Source organism: Lactuca saligna, chromosome 5 (assembly GCF_052625555.1).
Source record: "Lactuca saligna cultivar CGN05327 chromosome 5, ASM5262555v1, whole genome shotgun sequence".
In the NCBI taxonomy this organism is placed as follows: domain Eukaryota; kingdom Viridiplantae; phylum Streptophyta; class Magnoliopsida; order Asterales; family Asteraceae; genus Lactuca; species Lactuca saligna.
In genome coordinates, this window is record NC_136421.1 from 82398966 (window position 1) to 82424010 (window position 25045).

The following is a 25045-nucleotide window of genomic DNA, read 5'->3' on the forward strand; positions in this document are numbered from 1 at the left end:
ATATCACTCTATCTTAAATTCATATTTTACGTCATTCAGCGTCGTGTTGGTTCTGTCGCGAAACTTCGACATGTCATAACTTCTTCGTTATAACTCGGATTTTAGTGTTCTTTATATTTTTGGAAACCTCGTTACGATATATACGATTTGGTATATCCCAATTATCGTTTTATAAAATTTAAATTTTGACCCTAATTTCGCTGGTGTTACATTATGTGTTTGGATGTAGGTGCTTTATTATAAATCTCATGGATAACCTTTCGAAATTTCAAGTTAAAGTAGATGAAGGAATTTTCTTGGGATATTCACATAATTCAGTTGTTTATCGAGTGTTAAACAAAAGAACACGAAAAGTGGAAGAAACTTTTAATCTAACATTTGATGATTACTATGTTAGACAAGCTGAAAAACGTTTTGAAAATCTTCCTATTCTAACTGAATCAAATGATGAATCTGATATTTTGCAAACAATGGGTGTTGATTATGATCTAATTTTTGGTAATTCGGATCATGCTGCGGATGCTAAAATTAATGCCAATGATAATCATATCCCTGAATTGACAAAGCTTACTGATGATTCAACATCAAATTCTCCTAATATAGGCGAAAGTATGCAAACTAATCCAGTGGAGGAGGAGCACTTGGATTCGAATACTCTTAGTGTAGGGGAGCATTCTTTTGAGGGGGAGAATGGAAGAATGAGTGAAGATGTTGAGGGGGAGCATCCTGTTCATGTTGAAAAATGTACAAATTTTCAATGATTAATGTTGGATAGCAGGATCAGAAAATGATGAATTGTACGAAGATGCACCTTTGGATTTTGACCCAGCTTATACACCAATGGAAACATGGACAAGAGATCATCTGAAGGATCAAGTAATTGGGAATCCACAAGAGGGGGTTTTAACAAGAGCTCAAAATCATGCAAAGAATGAGGTATTGAATACTCATCAAGAATTTTGCATGTTTAATGTTTTCATATCAAAAGTGGAACCAAAGACAGTTAAGGTTGCAATGGAACACTCAGATTAGGTTGTTGCATTGCAATCTGAGTTGGCTGAATTCAAACGAAACAAGGTTTGGAGATTAATTCCTAAGCCAAAAGATGTTTCGATTGTCAGATTAAAATGGATTTTCAAAAAAAAACCGACAAAGATGGAAACATTGTTCGAAACAAAGCCAGGCTTGTTGTTAAAGGTTACTCACAACAAGAAGGAATAGACTATGAAGAAACTTTTGCCCCTGTCGAAAGACTTGAGGCTGTTCGTATATTTCTGGCTTATGCAGCTCACAAAGATTTTGATGTTTATGAAATGGACGTGAAGTGTGCATTCTTGAATAGAGAGCTTGAAGAAACAGTATACGTGGAACAACCCCCAGGTTTGTTGTGACATAAGAACATGGTTTGGCATGCGGAATTAAAGATAGGTGATTTGGGTGTTCAAGAGATGTATTGATTATGTATTTTGTTACAAAAAAGGATCTAGATCTAGTCTACATAAATAAAACACACTTACACACTCAACTTTTACACCTCTCAAGCACACCTCTACAAGTAGATAAACTCACCTTATATAGAGGTGTTTACATGTCTCTCTCTCACTCTCTATCTCTCATGTGTCATAAGGCTAATACACCACATGCAAGTGGGTTAACAAAAGTCAAACATTTACAAAGTCAATCATGAATAACTTTGTACCCCAACATTCTCCCCCTTAAAGTTATGAATGAATGACCCACTTCAATTCTTCCAAAATCGATCAACTACACGATCCAAGCCTCAAGGGTGAAACATGTGGAAACGAACTTCAATCTTCAATTTTTCCATGATTCTTCGTTTTGGCCTCTAGGATGTGAGACCGTACAAATCGAGCATCAACGAATGATCACGATCTTCTCAAACTCCAAATTGATCACCAAAAGTTGAGCATAAAGCACACCCCAAAAATCTTCAATAAAACCAAACCCATTTCGAATACATCACTTCCGAACTTCCAATTTCATCATTTCGTATACTTCAAAAATCAAGGTCACTTCGTTCTTCAAATACGCATAATATGCAAAATTCAAGTTCAAATTTCCATATAAATTTCTCCCCCTTTTTATAATCGAAATTTGATGATAAAACCTTCAAGAAAAGAGAATGTGCTCTATTCGGAATTTTACACGTCAAAACTCCCCCTTAACATGTGGCATAAACTTTGTGCTTCAATCTGGAAAACCCAAAAAATATTCAATTTTTAGCTTTGTTCACGGATCACCTTTGACAAAATCTCTCAAAAATGGGTAGAAATTGTCAATTTCAAAATTCTATAGTGACGCGGTGCGCCCAAAACAGCAAAATATGCAAATCTCTCCCCCTTTTCCAATGTTGGGTAGAAAGCGTCAATTTGCACAAACTTAGGGGCTTGTGTCACACCCCGAAACCAAAGGCGGAAATGTTTCGGGGCAGAGGACGTCATGAATATCGCAACCAATGTACATGGTAAGCATAGTAAACACAAAACTTTACATTACATAGATTCATTTACATTTGTTTGAAAACAAGAGTTACATGCGTTATACATATACATATCATATGAACAAAAGTAAAGACGTGTCTTCTACACACTCCGTCTTCGCCAAAAGGTTAGCTGGGTACCTATCTAACGTGGACCTGAGAATACAAGCAGTTTGAAAATCAGCATAAAGCTGGTGACTTCATAAGATGTTTGTTTTCTGAAAATGTACAAGTTTCCTTTGGTTTTCCGAAAAAGATTGTTATCCAAGAAAATCCCATATTTTCTTATAAGTGTAGTTTAGTTATTCATTAGTTACACAGTCTAGTTAAGAACAGTTCAGTTATCCCAGGAAAAACCCTTATTTTCCTAAAATGTTTTGTGAAGTGTTATCGAATCTGAATGTAACGTACAAGTATCTACCATACTTACAGTGTATGTGTGAAGTTTCCTGACAGTTTGGTTACCTTTAAATGTACATTAGTTTTAACACGTATATAAAATTAATAAATAAGTATAAAGCTTTCATAATCTTGATTGCGAGTTCCTTAACCATACTTCAGACTAGATATGACTCGGAACGGGGCCAGTATCTTTTTATGACTTTTGTCACCCTTGAACCTTTTGGTTCGGCTGTAGCTAGCAGCCAGGTGTGGGATACTCAGTTCCGTGTAGATCTATACACTCAAGTCACGTTCTCCCTTTCGGAGATTTTGGTTACAGGAATAGTCCTCCACTCTCGTATCTAGGGGAAGTGTTACAAAGGACGTGTCTCCAATCTTAAGATTACTCTTTACTCTCGTATCTAGGGGGAGTACTATCTATGACTGACTAAGTTCTAATGATACGTGTCCTTCTCACTCGTATCTAAGGGGTGTTTTATTAAGGACAACACAAAAGTTCTATGATTTCTAACAGTAAATATGTGAACAATCAATTGCGAAGTATAAAGTATAACTCTATATAATAAGAATTGAAATCTGTTTGAAAAACAACTCCGCAAGTCAAACAGTTTGTTAATATGTTTTCAATTCTTAAAAGTGTACGGATTAGGAAACCATTCAAATGATATAATGAATTTAAGTACAAGATATTCTTGTATTTTTGCTTGTATTCCCCCCTGAAAACATTGAAAAAGGGTAGGGGTATGAACTCACCAGTCAAGGAACGTGTCGTCTAGGATGGTAAGTGTTAGTTTGAGGCTTGATCACGCGCGAGGTTCCTATGTAACATGGAATGATACACAAATGTATCTAATTAGACTTCAAACCACTAATTAGATCAGAGAAAACACTTCTAGACGTGAAAACACTTCAATCCAAGTGTTTGGAGTGACCCGGGTAGCATCTATGGACGAGTATGGTTTGGTTATGGAGTTTACTCCCCAAGAGTAAACTCCTTTGAGAGTTTACGGTCCAAAAGACCCATTCCCCATGAGTTTACGGCCGTAAACTCATGGTGGGGATGTTCTTGGTTGCTAAATGGCCTTATAACACTTGTGGGTTGATGCTAGACTTGGTTTCAAGGCTTTTGAATGAGAATTGAACAACCTAAGGACCATTTGAGGAGTTTACGGTAGTAAACTATGAGTTTACGGCCGTAAACTCTTGTGTGACATGTTTCAATGTGTTTTGGTGGTCTTAGGTCAATTACAATGCACAAAGGAAGGTTCTAGGGTTGATTATATGGCTTAGGAAGTGTTTGGGACTTGGATTGACCTTGGAAAAGTAGTTCATGGTCTATGAAGATGTTCTTGGGAGTTTACTACCTTAAACACATGAGTTTACAACTGTAAACTCATGTTTGCCCAGGATTCATGGGTTTTGGTGGTTGAAAGTCGATCATACTAAGTTCTAGACCCCTTTCTAAACCATACAAGGTGTTAAGGGCACTTTAACATCCATAGAATGAGTTTAGGGTCTAAGGAGATGAGTTTACGGTCTAAGAATGTTCTTGGACCGTAAACTCAAGCTTGTCCTATTTTTTTAAGATTTAGTGCATTTCTTGAAGGATTATAAGGTTCTAAACTCTCATGGAAGCTTGTTGGAGGTGTTTAGGGGCAAACTAACACCTTAAATTGAGTTTACTCCTGATGAATTAGTGTTTACGGTCTAAGCATGTTCTTGGACCATAAACTCATGCTTATGCCCCAAATGATGAGTTCAAGGTGTTCTGACTTCATGAAAATAAGTCCCTTAGTCATATCTAAGCTCCAAATGAGGTTTGGAAGAGTTTTATGGCCCAAAAACCCCTTTTATGTGAGTTCACGGCCTAGGGATGTTCTAGGACCGTAAACTCATGCTAATGGTCCTATTCCTTATATAATTCACGAATTTGAAGGCCAAAGGTGATATACTAGGAGTTAGGATAGTTACCTTGATGATTTGGAGCTTGTTTTGGATGATTTTGGATAAAAATCAGATTTGAGAGAGAGAGAGAGAGAGAGAGAGAAAGTAGAGGGAGAAAGTAGAGAGAGAGTGTAAAGGCTTCAAATGAGGCTCTCTCAACTTTATATATGCTCAAAGTTTGGGACACGGTGGAATTCTACCCGATACTGACGCTAGACGAGGCTTTTGGTCGCACCCAATTAATTTACCGTAACTACGACTTAGATGAAACTAAATATTTTCTAAATGAAAATAGAAAATATTTTAATGTTTTAAAATGTATCCCGCCACTTACGAAACCTTACTAGAAGTCATAATTAAATTAAATTAAAATAAAGTTAACGGAAAAATTGGAACGTAACGGCTTTATTAACAGAAATCGGGTTACGACGACGGAACGAACTTCGGGTTGTCACATTATCCCCCTGTTAGAGGGAATTTCGTCCCGAAATTCAAACTTTAGATGCGACTCGCGGATTTGGAAAGAGAATACGGATACTTCTGTTCTATTGGATCATCATGCTTCCAAGTGAGTTCGGATTCTCGCATGGCATTTCGGGGAACCTTTCACTTATCAGGATACGGCTTGTTTCATACGTTTAACCTCTTGATCTATGTTTTCGATTGGTTCTGCTATGAAGTTTAGTCTTTCATTGATTTCGGTCTCATCAAAGGGATTACTATGGTTTCATCGGGTAGGCACTTCTTAAGGACAGAGACGTGAAATACTGGATGGATGTTGCTAAGTTCTGAGGGTAGTCGGAGTTTGTTGGCTACGAGATCGATCCTAATGAGGCTTTCGAAAAGTATAATGTACTACGAGTTAATTTTTTCTCGCGCTTTCTAAGGCGTACCATGTCTTTCCAGAGTAAGACCTCCAACAAGAGGGTACTTCTTTCTATGTCAAAATGGTTAGGGTTTTGGCAATTCAAGAAAAATTCTGGATGAACCTGCAATAGTAGCCAGCAAGACCCAAGAATTGGCAGGTTTCTGTGGGTATCTTCGGTGCTGACTAATTCTCTATTGCTTTGATCTTAGGAGGATTCCACACGTATGTCTTCATCGTCTACTACATGACCAAGGAAAATGGTTCGACCGATGGGCATCACTACGAACTTATAGTGATAATATAGAGTCCAACATACTGTCTACAGAACATCACTCTCATGGATTTGTAGCTGATGGTACCTTGACCTAAAGTTTATCTTTGAGAAGTGGCTGGTTCTCTGAAGTGGGTCGAAAAGGTCATCTATTCGAGGAAGGAGGATATTGGTTTTGACGGTCAACTCATCAAGCTGAAAGGATAACTCCTGCATTGCTGTTGGAGTTAAGCGATACGGAGATTTGACTACTGAGGTAGTTCCAGGAATTAGGTCGATGCGAAATTCAAATTGATGTTTAGAAAGAATTCCCGGAAGCTATATAGGAAGTACATCGGGAAAGTCACAGACTTCAGGGACGTTCGCGGATCACATGGGCTAGGAATGGATGACACTCCTTTTGGGGAAAACTCTCGAGTTTTGATGCACGAAATGATACGAAGGTTGGAATCGAATTTATCATCGTAGATCATGAGGGTCTGATCAGAGAAAAGATTGGGACGGATGGATTTTTCAATGCAAGGGTATAAGCACGATTTCTAACTCAACCAGTCCATGCCACAGATAATATCAAAACTATTTATGGAAACTGGCATAAGATTAATGGATGAAGGATAGTTGTTCAGAGTAAGGGTACAACCTATGGATGTATCGATAAAGTTTTCTTTCCCACTGTTAGTCGTCTCGATGGTGAATGTTTCATTTACTAGTAGAGGGCTAAGATTAAGAAGATGTCTGAATGAATAGTTAACAGAATTTTCTTTTAGCACTAGAATCGAAAAGGATTGCAGGCGTAAGAGTAGTTGAGGAGGAATATACGTGAGGCGATGGTGGGATCAGTGGCTGTCTCCTCTCGTCCTATTGCTAGAACTCTTCCGGTGTTGCCAGTCGTTGTTGCCTTGGGGCAGTTTTGCTTAAAATGCCCGACTTCTCCGCAAGCATAGCAGGCCTGACCAATGCCCGCTCCGGAAGCTTGATTGATTGATTGAGTTGGTGTCTTGCAGCTTTTTGCTATGTGACCCTTTTTGCCACATCTGTTGCAAAACACCTCTAGACATGGGTTGGAAGTGAGGTGATGATAGTTGCACTTGTCACAACTAGGGAGGGTTCCAGCATACCTACTGGTAGGTGTTCGAGCTGAGGATCCAACAATAGAAACAGCTGCAGGGGTAGTAGCAGCGTGAACTGCCACAGTTTGCTGCCTCTTCGAAGACTCCTGCGATGTATGACTTTTCTTCTTCTTCCCAATTTTTCTTTTCTCGCCACTCCTCTCTGTCGGCTCAGGAGTGGTAGCTGCTTCCTCAAGGTCATCACTATGGTCGATTAAGGTTTGTGCTAAGCATTTGGCACTGTCGTATGTATCCGGCCTTGCAGCTAAGACGTTTCCTTTTGTTGGCTGAGTCAGCCCCCAGATGAATCTCTCTATCTTCTTACTCTCCGGGGTAACCATTCCTGGGCAGAGTAGCGCCAAGTCATCAAACCTGGAAGTGTAAGCGACAATATCAGAATCCTTCATCTTCAGGTTCCAGAGTTCGTGCTCTAATTTCTGCATTTCGCCCCGAGGGCAGTACTCAGCCAGCAGAAGTTCCTTCATGGCTTCCCAACCCATGGTGTTGGCTAAAGGTAAAGTTAGGGATTTGACTCGGCGGTTCCACCAAGTCAGGGATTTGTCGATGAAGGTGCAGGCGGCGAATTTTACCTTATCAGATTCTGAACAGGCACAAATTTCAAAGATAGATTCGATTTTCTCGAACCATCGGGTGAGCGAAATGACACCTCCAATGCCATCAAAGGACGTGGGTTTTGCGTTCATGAAATCTTTATAGGAACCCTCTTTTCGGTGTCCCTGGCTGCCTTCTTGGTTTTGGGGTTGGGGACCACCTCCTGAACCACCGGGGTTCCTTTGAGACATGGCAGCTGCCACTGCAGCAGTAACAGCTGTCTGGAATACTACATGATCAATTTGGGGAGAAGGTGGTGGCGGAGGGTTTTTGGTCTTGGAGCTGGGTCTCTTTCTTGGAGGCATATTGATCTAATAAGATCTAGAAAGAGAGGATGATAAGTCCTCTGAATTGAATCAAGAGATATGAAAGATATATATTCCGAATAAGCGATAAAGTAGGAAAGGGTTATCAAAGCAGGTAAATTATCGCTAAAGGAATGATCAAGGAACAATGCATGAACGAGGATTTATACAAATAATTGGCTCGAGAAATACTCCCATAGTATTTCAAGATTCGCTACGACACTGGCTCGATGTTTGGGGCATTAGGGTAAGTTTTAGGCATGTCGCATACCGCAGTCACTCCCAAGCACATGTTGGCCGTGTCTCGAATAAATATAGTTGGCCAGGCTATATTGATCCTAGACACGACTACATAACTGCCCAGGTTTAACCGCAGCGTACAACACCCATTTACTTATGTTTTGTTCTACATGAAGTTACGGATCTCGACGGTTCGGTATACTTGTATACTTTTGAAAATACTTATATTTTTAAGGTATACTTTTAGTTCAGAGCACTTAGGCCCCTTTAATGTTTATTGTCTTATACCATGTAAGGTTTGGTATACTCAGTTCACTATAAACAAGGGCTCTGATACCAATCTGTCACACCCCGAAACCGAAGGTGGAAATGTTCCGGGGCAGAGGACGTCATGATTATCGCAACCAATGTACATAGTAAGCATAGTAAACACAAAACTTTACATTACATAGATTCATTTACATTTGTTTGAAAACAAGAGTTACATGTGTTATACATATACATATCATATGAACAAAAGTAAAGACGTGTCTTCTACACACTCCGTCTTCGCCAAAAGGTTAGTTGGGTACCTGTCTAACGTGGACCTGAGAATACAAGCAGTTTGAAAATCAGCATAAAGCTGGTGACTTCATAAGATGTTTGTTTTCTGAAAATGTACAAGTTTTCTTTGGTTTTCCGAAAAAGATTGTTATCCAAGAAAATCCCATATTTTCTTATAAGTGTAGTTTAGTTATTCATTAGTTACACAGTCTAGTTAAGAACATTTCAGTTATCCCAGGAAAAACCCTTATTTTCCTAAAATGTATTGTGAAGTGTTATCGAATCTGAAAGTAACGCACAAGTATCTACCATACTTAAAGTGTATGTGTGAAGTTTCCTGACAGTTTGGTTACCTTTAAATGTACATTAGTTTTAACACGTATATAAAACTAATAAATAAGTATAAAGGTTTCATAATCTTGATTGCGAGTTCCTTAACCATACTTCAGACTAGATATGACTCGGAACGGGGCCAGTATCTTTTTATGACTTTTGTCACCCTTGAACCTTTCGGTTCGGCTGTAGCTAGCAGCCAGGTGCGGGATAGTCAGTCCCGTATAGATCTATACACTCAAGTCACGTTCTCCCTTCCGAAGATTCTGGTTATAGGGATAGTCCTCCACTCTCATATCTAGGGGAAGTGTTACAAAGGACGTGTCTCCAATCTTAAGATTACTCTTTACTCTTGTATCTAGGGGGAGTACTATCTAAGACTGACTAAGTTCTAATGATACCTGTCCTTCTCACTCGTATCTAAGGGGTGTTTTATTAAGGACAACACAAAAGTTCTATGATTTTTAACAGTAAATGTGTGAACAATTAATTGCGAAGTATAAAGTATAACTCTATATAATAAGAATTGAAATCGGTTTGAAAAACAACTCCGCAAGTCAAACAGTTTGTTAATATGTTTTCAATTCTTAAAAGGGTACGGATTAGGAAACCATTCAAATGATATAATGAATTTAAGTACAAGATATTATTGTATTTTTGCTTGTATTCCCCCCCCCCCCCCCCACCCCCCTCTGAAAACATTGAAAAACATTGAAAAAGGGTAGGGGTATGAACTCACCAGTCGAGGAACGTGTCGTCTAGGATGCTAAGTGTTAGTTCGGGGCTTGATCACGCGCAAGGTTCCTATGTAATACGGAATGATACATAAATGTATCTAATTAGACTTCAAACCACTAATTAGATAAGACAAAACACTTCTAGACGTGAAAACACTTCAATCCAAGTGTTTGGAGTGACCCGGGTAGCATCTATGGACGAGTATGGTTTGGTTATGGAGTTCACTCCCCAAGAGTAAACTCCTTTGAGAGTTTACAGTCCAAAAGACCCATTCCCCATGAGTTTACGGCCGTAAACTCATGGTGGGGGTGTTCTTGGTTGCTAAATGGCCTTATAACACTTGTGGGTTGATGCTAGACTTGGTTTCAAGGCTTTTGAATGAGAATTGAACAACCTAAGGACCATTTGAGGAGTTTACGGTAGTAAACTATGAGTTTACGGCCGTAAACTCTTGTGTGACATGTTTCAATGTGTTTTGGTGGTCTTAGGTCAATTACAATGCACAAAGGAAGGTTCTAGGGTTAATTATATGGCTTAGGAAGTGTTTGGGACTTGGATTGACCTTGGAAAAGTAGTTTATGGTCTATGAAGATGTTCTTGGGAGTTTACTACCTTAAACACGTGAGTTTACAACCGTAAACTCATGTTTGCCCAAGATTCATGGGTTTTGGTGGTTGAAAGTCAATCATACTAAGTTCTAGACCCCTTTCTAAACCATACAATGTGTTAAGGGCACTTTAACACCCATAGAATGAGTTTAGGGTCTAAGGAGATGAGTTTACGATCTAAGAATGTTATTGGACCGTAAACTCAAGCTTGTCCTATTTTTTTAAGATTTAGTGCATTTCTTGAAGGATTATAAGGTTCTAAACTCTCATGGAAGCTTGTTGGAGGTGTTTAGGGGCAAACTAACACCTTAAATTGAGTTTACTCCCGATGAATTAGTGTTTACGGTCTAAGCATGTGCTTGGACCATAAACTCATGCTTATGCCCCAAATGATGAGTTCAAGGTGTTCTGAGTTCATGAAAATAAGTCCCTTAGTCATATCTAAGCTCCAAATGAGGTTTGGAAGAGTTTTATGGCCCAAAAACCCCTTTTATGTGAGTTCACGGCCTAGGGATGTTCTAGGACCGTAAACTCATGCTAATGGTCCTATTCCTTATATAATTCACGAATTTGAAGGCCAAAGGTGATATACTAGGAGTTAGGATAGTTACCTTGATGATTTGGAGCTTGTTTTGGATGATTTTGGATAAAAATCGGATTTTAGAAAGAGAGTGAGAGAAAGTAGAGAGAGAGAGAGAGTGGAAAGGCTTCAAATGAGGCTCTCTCAACTTTATATATGCTCAAAGTTTGGGACACGGTGGAATTCTACCCGATACTGACGCTAGACGAGGCTTTTGGTCGCACCCAATTAATTTACCGTAACTACGACTTAGATGAAACTAAATATTTTCTAAATGAAAATAGAAAATATTTTAATGTTTTAAAATGTATCCCGCCACTTACGAAACCTAACTAGAAGTCGTAATTAAATTAAATTAAAATAAAGTTAACGGAAAAATTGGAACGTAACGACTTTATTAACGGAAATCGGGTTACGACGACGGAACGAACTTCGGGTTGTCACAGCTTGAAATGCATTTTCTTCAATTTTCAACAAAAACAGTCATTTTTCGAATTTGTGTATGAACTGCCAAACATTCGAAGCCTCAGAGACTATTTTCGAAAATTCTACCCTTTGTGCTCCAAACATACGAAGAGTTACACCAAACATACAAAGCCTCAAACAATTTTCGAAGTTGGGTGAAAAGTGTCAAACATACGAAACTTTAGTTTTTTCAAATTGCCAAATATTCAAAGGTTCAGGGACTGAATTCGAAAATTTGCCATTTATCTTTTTCAAATCATACGAAGACATACATTGTGCCAATTCATACGAAGGTTTTAAGTTTTGTCAAACTGTCGAAACTTCAGGGGACATAAACGAAACTTTTCTTATCCTTCTTTCCAATTCATACGAAATTATAATCCTTCATATAAAATCTCATACCCTTCGTATGAATGTATTACCCCTTCGTACAAAATCTCATCTGTACCCATTTTCTCTCTCCTCTTCGTATGAAACTTGATGTTCCCCAATCAAACGAAAAATTCTCAGCATATGAAGCCTCACTTATGAACAGTAACCACTTAGCCATTCATCCTTTGAATCGACTGTATAATCACCATACCAACATCAACAATCGTATCTTCAAAATCAAACGACAGAGACCCTTTGTACATTAACATAGTTCTTCGTTCTTTGAATCTAACCTCTTCCCAAATCAACAATTACACTTCACTTTTTAGTCCAAACCCACAATCATCAAAATATTGATTCCCAAATCACAGATCTTCGAATGTACATCATCAACAGTGGCTCGCTAATCCTTCGAAATCAGAATATGCGAACAAAAAATCGATTAACTCAACTTCCAAATTAGCCACTTCTAGTTCGTTCCAAAACCATTTGTTCGCCATCAACAATTTGTGAACTAATCCTCAAAACTGATTTCGTTATCATGACCTCAACCATTGAAATCAATAAACCTGCCAATCGCTATCAAACCAAAACAGATTTGAGATCAAGCCTTCAAAATCAATTATCGATTCCTAATCATCGACTGTGAAACCATCGAAATCATAAACCAAAACGCAATCTTTGCTTTTTGATATAGGAACCCCAAAATCAAACAGATCCCAAACTATCGAAATGAAAATCATCAGACATCGCTATCGGTTTCTTCCGATCGATCATATAACAAAAGCTAACCAGTTCGTTTTTCAGTTCATCGACCTTCAATTCATCCTCCCTACTTGAATATTCGTTTTCATTCCCAAATTAAGTTCAAAACATCTCAACATTTGATTTCAGTTGATTCGAAAACAAGCAAGCAAGATCGATTCAATTTCATTTTCAGTATGCGAACTAACTTTATCTCTGATTTTGACTTTTATCTTTGACTATCGGAATGATTGATCGACACACAATGAAATCGTCATTCTCAAATGAAAATCAAAACACAATAAGAAATCCTTCTTTCGACATCCATTATTAAAAAACTACTTAAAGAAATCGATAGTCCAAAACGAATTTAAATATATGATTCTCAATGAATAGCCGATGAAGACCATATGCAATTGTACAAACAAACAAGGCTGATGTACAGGCTACTGACGAACACCATACGACTATTGGATGATATGAATTAATGGGCATGAGATAAACTTATTCCAAACAATATTCGATTGCATATTGGTCTTAACTTGATTAGTAAACAGTAACGAATACTTGATTTGGGCTCAAAAAATATATATTAACCGAGAATCAATTTTGGCTTGAATATTGGAATGATGAACAGTAACTTCGAAATATTTTGGAATTTGATTTTGTTTATAACTTTTGATCTAAGCAATAATAAATGGATCAATCAATAGGGTGAAAACGAATTTCGATCCATTGAGACAAAACGATCAAACATTAAAAACGAAACGCACGAATCAACAAGATACAGAGAGATAATAGAGAGAGACTCACCAAAAATGCTCAAATTGTGACAAATTTTGCAAAACGAAGAATCGTTCTTCAAAAAATCACGTTGATCCATGAAGACCCGCTCTGATACCAATTGTTGTGATAAAAGAACATGGTTTGGCATGCGGAATTAAAGATTGCACAATGAACATGGTGATTTGGGTGTTCAAGAGATGTATTGATTATGTATTGTGTTACAAAAAAGGATCTAGATCTAGTCTACATAAATAAAACACACTTACACACTCAACTTTTACACCTCTCAAGCACACCTCTACAAGTAGATAAACCCACCTTATATAAAGGTGTTTACATGTCTCTCTCTCACTCTCTATCTCTCATGTGTCATAAGGATAATACACCTCATGCAAGTGGGTTAACAAAAGTCAAACATTTACAAAGTCAATCATGAATAACTTTGCACTTTGGGTGGTTGCAATTTGGATAGAAAAAGCATAAGTGGTGGATGTCAATTGCTTGATGGGAAACTGGTTAGCTGGAAATCGAAGAAGCAAACGTGTGTGTCAATTTCAACGGTGGAAGCAGAATATGTTGTTGCTGCTTCTTGCACATCACAAATCATATGGATTCAAAGTTAATTGCGTGATTATGCAATTAATATGAAGAAAATTCCATTATATTGTGATTCTCAAAGTGCAATACAAATTTTTCATAATCTTGTGCAACATTCGAAGACTAAACATATTGCTCTTCGTTACCATTTCATCAAAGATCATGTGGAGTATGGAAATATAGAAGTGCATTTTGTGAAAACAACTAATCAGTTAGCTGATATTTTCACGAAACCTTTAGATGAAAAATCATTTGCAAGAATTTTGGGAGGACTTGGAATGATCGAAGGGAATTCAATTCAATGCGAAAAGGAAGAATGATGTGGGATAAAAAATGGTGTAGAGGTGCTGAATAAAATACAAGGAAATGGTATTCAGTGTTCAGAGGTTACTGTTCATAGTCAACTCTTCGAACCCCTTCGTATTCATAGATTTGCAACATTTCATGGGCCAATCTAATTTCGTATGTTGATCCTCATTTTCGTATGTCTGAAAATAAAATTAACCAATTTTTTTTAAACTGTTCGAAAAATCAAAAACACCAAAACGATTTTATCTTTTGTTTTGTCTTTTATTTTCGAAAAATCAAAAATACCAAAAATATTTACATTTGTTTTGTCTTTTTATTTTCGAAAAATCAGAAACTCCAAAAAGATTTTATCTTTTGTTTTGTATTTCATTTTTGAAAAAGCAAAAACAACAAAAATATTTTAATTCTAACTTTATTTTTCAGAAATTTTTACAGATAACATGGGTGATTCAAATTGGGAGATGCTTGCAGTTCTAAAGTTAGGTAAATTTTCGAATACTTTGTACTAGTTAAGTTGTCCCTAGAAGCATGCTGCAACATGTTGACTCAAGCCTCTATAGAATCAATGTGTGTTTACGGAAGCCTTAATGAAAATTTCATATGAAAATTTCTTCCCATGTCAGGCTTATATTCACATTAGTCCACTGAGCTACCTTACTCTTCTCATACGAGTTAAGAGTTTTCTGTTTGGTCCAAATATAACAGAGATAGACTTCGTGTCTTATGCCAATATTTTTCATCCGAAAATTCTTACACAATCACACACGAAGACATATGTCCATGAGGTTTTTGATTTAACCTATCAAGACTTAGACATATCAAAAATCTGTGTTTATTATCTGACATCATGAGACCGTGATGAAAGTGAAACCCAATTCTCTAAACTTTTAAGGAATTGATGGGGAACAATGTTCCATTTTTTCATGAAACATTTGTTTCAATACCTATATTCGAAACTCCAAATCATATTCATTTCGTATGAGTGGTCTTGATCAAACTATCGAAACCCACGATGTTTGTTACCCAACAAGATCCAACAAAAAAAATTTTGAATATGATTTCCGTGTGAGTTTCATTCGAATTCCAAAGTCACTTAAAATTTTTCCAAAGCATACTTGTCACTGACTACACTGGTCAAACAAGTAATTTATGTTACAATTTCTCACCTTATGTTTAGGTTGATATGTAACAAAAGTCATTAAGCTACCCCCAAAGCCTGGTAGAATAAGCCCTTCGATACTTCTCTACAAGTACTCGATTGTAATTTACGGGAAAATGCACAAGCTGTTGATCATCTCCCTTGATGTTTAACGAAGCAACCTTTGCCCGGGGTTTTACTGCCTTCGTGTCAAAATATTATTTTGACATCACAGTATCCAAAATTTTCAATTATTTCGCTTCTTATCTACTTCTTTGGCACATTGCACTCACAAAATCCTTGAGGTTCTGAGTAACACCAACTCAGGCTGATGATTTTGAACATCTGGCACATGACTTCGCTTTTAATCCCAAAAGTGAAAGAGCCTTACCTCCATCCGAAGGATTCTGACGGTTGCTATTCTATGGGGATAAACAATACAACCTGTTTGAAGTGACGTATTGTATTATGTATGGGTTTCAAGGAGAAGTGACAGTTACTTTTTGACGTATGGCTACTTTTACGGAAGAGTGGTCCGATTTTCAAGGTGCCACGTCGAATCTCATTAAATGCTTATCCCGCTTCATATTAAAATTCAAGGGTTACATATAAAAGGGGATACAAGGGTCTATTATCAGTTTACACGTTAAAGAGAAAAATTCCCAAATTACTCTCTGTTCTTCACAAAGCTTTCAAACCCTAACAATGGCTACTTTTGCTAATGTCGATGCCCTTTCTCAAACTACTGAAGATGTGACTTCATTACCGAACATGAAGATTCAAGGAACAAACTATCAAGTTGAGGATGATGTTTCTTCTTATCCTGAAGAACTGAAGATGATAATGGTCGCCTTGCAAAGTTCTGTATTGTCAAAGGCGATGTTCAATTCATTCTCTGTTCCTCTTTCATGGATTTCACAAGAAAGATCAACTGCTACATATAGAAAAGATTTGGATGTCATCACATTCAACCTGGTGAATGATAAGAAGGTTAGACTGTCAAAGAAGTTATTTTATCAAATTCTCGAAATCCTTAATTCGCCACCATACACAGAATTGAAATTTCCTCAGATAGTTCATATGTTCAATGAGATGGGTCATCAACCCCAACTCACAAAGACCAGTGATTTTAAGAAATCTGGTTTTCCCAGTATCTGGAACTTCTTCTAATTTTTCTACGATGCTTGACAGGTCGTAGTGTTGGTCTTGATAAACGACGAATGGAGGTGTATGCAATGGTTGTAGGAATTTATTATGATATTCCAGTTGAATATTCTACACAACTTTGGAAGGAATTTCAGAAGAGTGTAGAAAAGACGAATGTAGTTCAAGGCATTTCGTGTGCAAGGTACTGGAGTTTGATTCTACAATACTTCTATGATAAAGAGGGGATTTTAGTGCCTACTGATGAAGAAAAGGCATAATTTTTGACATATAACTGTCTGAAAGATGTGACTGATGATGCTGAGGAATATCCAGTTGTTGCACGCATTCTTGATGCGATGTTGAAGCGTGTTGATCCTGCTAATCCTATACTGGTGGCTTATACGAAGACCATTGATCCTAGTGTTGAAAAGGATGGGTTTTGAGCATTCTAACACTTCCTAAGTGTACATGCAACCCTAATAACCTTGAATCTATGTTTTCTCTATATACATGCAAATTTCTTTTTCAAGGTTATTTCCTAACTAGCATGGCATGGAGAATATATAATACATAAACTAGTAGAAATACATACCTTGTTGTTGCTTGGATTCCTTCAAGACTTTGTGAGCCTAGCACCCCAAATGTTGTGCCTCAAATGCTTCACACAACACCACAAAACTTGGAATAACTTGAGAGAATACTTCTTACACTCAAAAATCGGTTATGCCCTCACAAGAACTCTAGGTGGCCGATTTTCCTAGCCATGGGGTCCCTTTTATAGTGTTGTCACAATTAGGGTTTTCTCATGAATACTCATAATTGTCATGCTCTTCCTTTCTTATTACCCATGGGTTTGTAACTCCCATGGACTATCCATGGAGCTCCAAATGGTTATAACCATAACCCATAAACCATGGATCATTTAATCTACCATATAAGTTTAGATGATTGTCAAAATCAACCCCACATATTTAATTAATTTCAACTTGATCACCAAATTAATACTCAAATTAATACTTGATCAAGACTAATCAAATAATACTATTATTAATAGACAAAATTGCAAAAATGGTCCCTGTGGTATGAGTTTTATTGGGGTTTTGGTCCAAACCACAAGTTTTTTTGGATCTGTGGTCCGTTTGGACTGGTTTGTTGGTGAAAATGGTCCCCGTAGTTAACTCCCGTTAAAAACAATCAGTTAACCCCTCATGTGCATTCCACGTGAGGGTATTTTCGTCTTTTTACTTTTAGGGAACATTTTTGCATAAAAATATCAATGACTCATTTATGTTCCTAAACACCCGTCAACTACCCACCTCCCTCCTTCTTCCTTCTATTCCATTAAACCTGCAAAAGAAACCTCATACTCGCTGCAAACATCAGAGCCAAGTTTGAGGATTGAAGCTCATTGGAATACTCGGCGGAGCTTGGCTAAGAAAGCCACCTTCCTCCCTCACTGTTGAACCTCTATCACCACCAGCCAAAATCGCACCTCTATTTCTCCACCTCAACCACCGGTGCTTTTGTTTCTTCCGGCGGCGGTGATGCCATGATGAAATTTCAATCTATTTCTTTAGGGGTTCTGTTACAAATGATTTTATAAAACAGATTCAAGATTTTTTTTAAACTTTAGAGAATCAATGGGTCTTTAGGTTTGCTTTGTTTCAACATTTGGTGTATGTTCTTGACGACTTCAAATTATGTGGGTTTGATCATGTTTAATTCTTGGTTTAAGCACATCGATTTCATAATTTAAGGGCACTGATTTATTGGTTTAATTTGTAGATTGCAGGTGTTGGTGAAGGGCACTAATTTATGGGTTTAATTTGTGGATTGCAGGAGTTGCAGGTGTTGGTGGTTGATGCATCGATGACAGTGGTTGTTGCGATGTAGTTTGATGTCGGAGGTGGTTGTGGTGTTTGATGGCGGATGCTCTCCCACCTGAAAGTTCACCGCCACCTAGCTAAAGTTCACCGGTTATCAGGACTCATTAGAGTTTCAAACACATTGATGTTAGGGATTTGTGATGTTAATTTTATTCATCATAGGGGAACATTCATTTATCGGACCCATGGCTTTGCGATTTCAAAAACAACTCTGAATTTTGACTTCAACGTATATCCTTGTCTCTGTTGCTTCGATTAGGTTCTGTGGATTAGGAATGAGGTTTTTTTTGCAGGTTTAATGGGTCAGAAGGAAGAAGAAGGAGGAGGGCGGGCGTTGACCGGGTGTTTGGGAGTGTAAATAAGGGATAAAGCATTGACTTTCTTATGCAAAAATGGTCCCTAGAAGTAAAAAGACGGAAATACCCTCACGTGGAAGGCACGTGAGGGGGGTTAACGGATTCTATTTAACGGGCGTTAACTACAAGGACCATTTTCACAAACAAACCAGTCCAAAAGGACCACGAATCCAAAAAAACTCGTGGTTTGGACCAAAACCCCAAAATAATGAATACCACAGGGACCATTTTTGCAATTTTGTCTTATTAATATATTAGAACTTATAATATATTAATAATCATAAGTTTCCTTTCTCTCATTTAGTCTATCCAAGTATTGCAATGCCATGCAACCCAAATGGACCATGTCGGGTCGGGTCAAGTTCATACCAAATAAAGTTATGGACTTAGAAACTATATGCAACAGTCTCTCACTTGGATAAGTCTAATAACTATATTTGTAGATATGACTTCAGGATCCGACTAGCAATCGTAGCTCTTTCAAAGTCTCTCGGAACTGAGATGATAATGATACACCATTTAAGATAAGTGACCATGTAATCCTCTGTTCTCAAGATATCAGCCGGACAAACACATGGAATATGGTCTTACTTATTTTCCAACATTTGTTTCTCGATCCCTGATTTGTTTCAACATAGAACTAAATTGAACACATCAATTAGGTTCTGACCGGGCCCGGTACATAAGTCAAAACGAAATCATCGAGGGGCCCAGATATCGGTTCTATTTCTAGAAGGAACAGATAAACTTTAACTCATATGCTTGTACTGACTACTTGTTGAATTATACACAAAAGCACGCATCGAGTTACCAATGCGTTTTCATACAATCAATGGATGACCAACTCATAGTCAACAACTCATATCTCTAGGTTTGAATATTTATATGATATTACCGTCTCACGATCACTCGAGATAAATTCCATGAAGTGATGCAAGTGAGCGTGGGTTGAATCCAATACTCAGGCCTTATGAGTACTCATGAATGTTGTAGCAACCATTGCTATGTCTAATGCACTTTAGACAAATCATACAATCCAAATTCATGACACTCTTAAATCAATACCTACTTCCAAAGTTTGACTGACTGTGGATAGTTTGAATAATAACATAATTATTCTGGAAGTCAAAACATGCAAAATTGAAATATAGTAAACGATCAACACAAGATAGTAACACTTTACTCATAAATAAATAACAAATTTTATTTAATCATCAAATGTCAATTACATTTTACAAGTTTCAGAAATCTAATTATTGAAACTAATATCATCCTTCAGTCCAATGCGCCTCGCATGGTGTAAATGCTTAACCCTACTCAGTCCCTTCGTGAGGGGATCTGCCGGGTCTCATCTGATGATACCCTCTTTGCCAGGAGGAGTCCTTCTATTCTATGTCTGCTAAAATGGTATTTTCTATCAATGTGCCTAGATCTCCTGTGATCTCTTGGTTCTTTAGCCAAAGCAACCGCACTTTCACTATCACAAAAAAATTCCATTAGCTCCTTTATAGCTGGTACATCTCCAAGGTCTCCGATGAAGTTCTTTAGCCATATAGCTTCCTTTGCTGCCTCGCTTGTTGTTATGTACTCTGATTCACAAGTTGAATAAACTAATGTCTCCTGCTTGGAACTCTTCCAAGTAATTGCTCCTCCATTTAGGATAAAGACCTAGCCTCACTGAGAGCGGAAATTATCCATATCAGTCTGAAAGCTAGCATCGCTATATCCTTCCACTCTTAAGTCATCACTGCCGCTGAGGGTAAGGACCCAGTCCTTAGTCTTCCGCAGATGCTTAAGAATGTTCTTTACCATAGTCCAGTGTGCCTTGCCAGGGTTCCCTTGATATCTACTGACCATGCTCAAAGCAATGGCCACATCAGGGAGAGTACAAGTCATAGCATACATGATCGAGCCCACAGCAGAAGCATATGGTATATGACTCATTTCGGCTATCTCAGCCTCTGTACTCGGACTCTGAGTCTTACTCAGTTTGGCATTACTCTGGATTGGTAATTCTCCTTTCTTGGAATCTTGCATACTGAACCTCTTCAGTACCTTATTTACATAAGTACTCTGACTAAGTCCAATTAGTCTCTTATTCATGTCTCTCAATATCCTTATCCCTAGGATATAGGCAGCTTCTCCAAGGTCCTTCATAGCGAACACTTCCCAAGCCAAGACTTAACCTCTTGCAAAGTTGGGATGTCATTTCCTATGAGAAGTATGTCATCCACATACAACATCAAAGAGCTAACTATACTCCCACTGGCCCTAACATACACACAGGACTCGTCCTCACTCCTAGAGAAGCCAAACTCTCTGACCTTCTCATCAAAGCAAAGATTCCATCTGCAAGACGCTTGTTTCAATCCATAAATGGATTTCACAAGCTTACAAACTCTATTAGGGTATTTTGGATCGACAAAACCCTCTGGCTGTGCCATGTAAACATCCTCAGCCAACTTCCCATTAAGGAAAGCAGTTTTGACATCCATTTTCCATATTTCATAATCATGAAATGCATCTATGGCTAATAACACCCTAATAGACTTCAGCTTAGCTACTAGTGAGAAGGTCCCATCATAGTCAACTCCCGGAGTTTGAGTGAAGCCCTTCGCAACCAGTCGCGCTTTGTAAGTGTGTACTTTCCCATCCATGTCGATCTTCTTCTTGAAGTTCCATTTTAACCCTACTGTCTTACGACCGGGTACATTGTCAACCAAGTTCCAAACTTTATTGTCATACATGGACTGAATCTCACTGTCCATAGCCTCCTTCCATTTTGCAGACTTAGGGCTTGCCATGGCTTCCTTATAATTATTAGGTTCATCCAAATCTATCAATGTACTATCATTGATAAATGTATCACCTACAGTGGTGATGCGATAACCATTGTTAAAGCTTAAATGTTGTAATTAGTCGAAGGGTCTTATTGGTTGATACGAAGGGTTGTATGTCTTCGTAAATAGAGTAGTCTTCGTATTTCATGAAGTTATTTTACTAAGGCATTAATATTCGAAGCTGTCTGTTTAGTCCTTAGTATATTTTTTTGTATTCTTTGTATACCTATAAATAGGGGTCTTTACTAGAGGTCTTAGTATCATTTTTACAGTTTATTCACAAGATTCTCTGTAAACACAAAGCATTAATACGAGCTGAACCAAGATCATATTTACATCGTTGGTCATCGTTCTTTTTCCTTTTCTCAATTCATACTCTGATTTGTTATGATCTCGATTTCACGATTCATCAATTGGTATCAGAGCAGGAATCCTTTCTGTGATCTGATTTTCATTCAGTCAAAAAGGTTTTTGGATCATCTGTTTGATTCAAAAAGTTTCCGTACTTTTTGTGAGTGAAAAAGATTTCTAGATCCATTTCTAGGATTTGATTTTGCAAACGTTTTTGTGAGTCGAGTGATCGGTTTGTGATTCTAAACTGAATCATAAAATTTGTTTTCAAATTCTCAAAGTTTTCATCAAAATCTCAAGTTCTTACTTCCGTACATCAATGGCGTCATTCAATCTCAACTCAATGACCCCATTCTCTCATTTGCTTGGTTCATCCACGAAGATTCCAATGCTGATTCCTGAGTATTACGATCAGTGGGCAGATTGTATGCAAGACTATCTGAATGGAATGGACGAGGAGTTGTGGAATTGCATTTCCGGTGAAATCAGACCTCCTGCTACTTTTCAGGCCATTGGTTCTTCATCAAATAACTCTGAAGTGGATAATTAAACTAACCGTCTAAAACAACTTGAAAAGCAATGCATGAGGGAATTAAGAGGTGCCTTGCCTCCTGTGGTATACAACTACGTCAGGTCGTGTACAACAACAAAGGAAATCTGGAACAACCTTAAGGATAAATTTCAAGGTAGTGAGAAGACTAAAATCACTTCTGTTAAGCAATGCCTTGTGGAGCTTAAGGACTTTAAACAGAAGGACACTGAAACCATTGAGGTGTACTATGATCGTTTCAACGAATTAATCTATCGTTGCAATCGATATGGTATAATCAGGTCTTCAATGGAGTTTAATCTGATCTTCGTCATGGGTCTTCGAAAAGAATGGAGAAGTGTAAGCATGATGGTGAAAAACCAGTAGAGTTTTGATACTTCGACTCTGAATGACTTATACAATCAACTGAAGTCTCATGAAAGTGAGGTAAATGAAATTGATGAGGAAACAAAGGCGAATCTAGGTGGTCCACTGGCATTGATTTCGAAGGTTTCAGAGAAAGAAGGAGATAAGGCAAAGTCTGATGAAGAAGAAGGATTCTTAATGAATTCGGATGATGAAGCTGTCACATTTTACTCAAATAATCGAGTAAAGAAATTCTTTAAAAAACCATTCAATCTGAAGACTAATTCATCATAATCGAAGGGAGGCTATGTGAGCAAAAGTGGAGTGAGTGAGAAGTTGAAAGAAGATAAAAAAAAGATTCGAAGAGTGGTGTGGAGAAGAATGAGAAGAAGTTAAAGGGTGATGCTGGAATTGACTGTCACTACTGCAATGGTGCTAATCATTTGGCAGCTGATTGCATGTTAAGGAAGTAGGAGGAGGAGAAGAAGAATAAGACAAAGGAAGAGGCGTACTATGCAGAGAAGCTGGAGGAGGTGACAATGAAAGCAAAGAACTTGTCACTGGTGGCTCATGGGGAACTTGAATCGGATGGAACCTATCAGATTTGGTCATCAGGCTCTGATGATGAAGAGATGAAAAATCCATCACATGGAGCTATGTTTGCGAAGCTTGAGGAGGATTCTGATGATGAACAAACTTACGAAGTACGTGGGAGATGCTTCGTAACCAAGTCTGCCGACAAGTATCATATGACTACAAAGGTACGTAACATTCTTGAATCCTTTAATATTCCAGTTTCTGCATATAATTCTGAGTTAATTTCTTTTGATGAAACTGTTACTTATTTTAATTCACTTGTGGTATCTGCTAGCAATGAAGCAAAAAGGTTAAATGATCAATTGCTAGAGACCAGAAAGAAGTTAGATTCAAAAGTCACTAGGATTGATTACTTAGAATTGCAAGTGACAAACATAATGAGTGATAGAGAGAATTTTTCTAGAGAAATTAATCTTTTCTTAGCTCAAAGAAACATATTCTGTAATTCTGCTAAACGTCTGTATGGTAAATTGACTGAGTTGCATCATTCATGTGAAATCAGTAAGGAACAACATAGAAAGTTATTGCCATTTTTAGCTTATGAAAGAGCTAAGGTAGATAATATTTCAAATGATTCTGAAAAGGAAATTGCAGATTTTAACAAAGTTCCAGATGATAGGTATAGATATGGAATTGTTAAAGTAAAAGAATGTCGTGATGCTGATGATTTAGTTAAACTTGTGAATGAGACACTGACTAAATCCGAACAAATTCATATTTTGAAAAAGACTGAGAATTCTACATCTGATTCTGAATCTAATTTTGCTGATATTGAGGATAATTCTGATAATATTAGTGAAATTAGTGATTTAGAGGATGTTGATTTTTCCCAGTTGTCTGTTATTAATGTTGCAACTTCATTTAAAGGGAAATAAAAATGTGAGGATTTATTGGTTAAAATTGACACTGATCAACCCTCAACTTTGAAAGTTTGTGATATGGACTATGTTGATGTAAGAGATAGTCAAACTGATGATAGTGATGATGAGGAAGAAGACAAACATTCGAAGACAAAGAAAATTCCAACAGAAAATGAAATTCCTCGAGTTGTTGTTGATCAAGTGTATGATGATACACAAGAGTTTGATAAAATTCTTAGTGAAAAAGGTGCACATTATCTTGAAACTAACACAGTGGTATATCCAATCTTCAAGTGTACCGATGATATTGTTTTCCCAAACCAAGTCTTCGTAACAACGGGGAATGTTGAAAACGTAAAGCCTGAAATCAAAAAGCTGGTTGAGGAGGACAATAAGAAAACCACAGATGACGATTTATTCGCAAATAAAAGCACAGTAGAAAACAATCTTACCAAGAATTCCTATACTTTTCAAAGACAAAAACCAAAAAGAACATGGATTGAAAAATCAAAAATTGAAAAGAAGGTTGTTAAACCAACTGAAAATTTGCACACTAAGAAAGAAGTTGTTAAACAAGTGAATAAGGAAGTTAACAATGGTATAAAATTGAATTCAAAGGAATTTAAAGAACAAGTTGCAAAATTTTCAAA

At 37.5% G+C, this 25045-nt stretch overlaps 1 protein-coding gene across 1 annotated transcript; it reads left to right on the plus strand.

The window, feature by feature from the left end:
• Positions 1-248: 248 nt before the first annotated feature.
• On the plus strand, positions 249-1391 carry LOC145045481 (uncharacterized). Its single transcript, XM_078993803.1, has 4 exons — positions 249-609; positions 779-876; positions 989-1077; positions 1184-1391. The coding sequence occupies exons 1-4, from the start codon at positions 249-251 to the stop codon at positions 1389-1391; spliced, it is 756 nt and encodes a 251-aa protein (XP_078849929.1).
• Positions 1392-25045: the final 23654 nt, after the last annotated feature.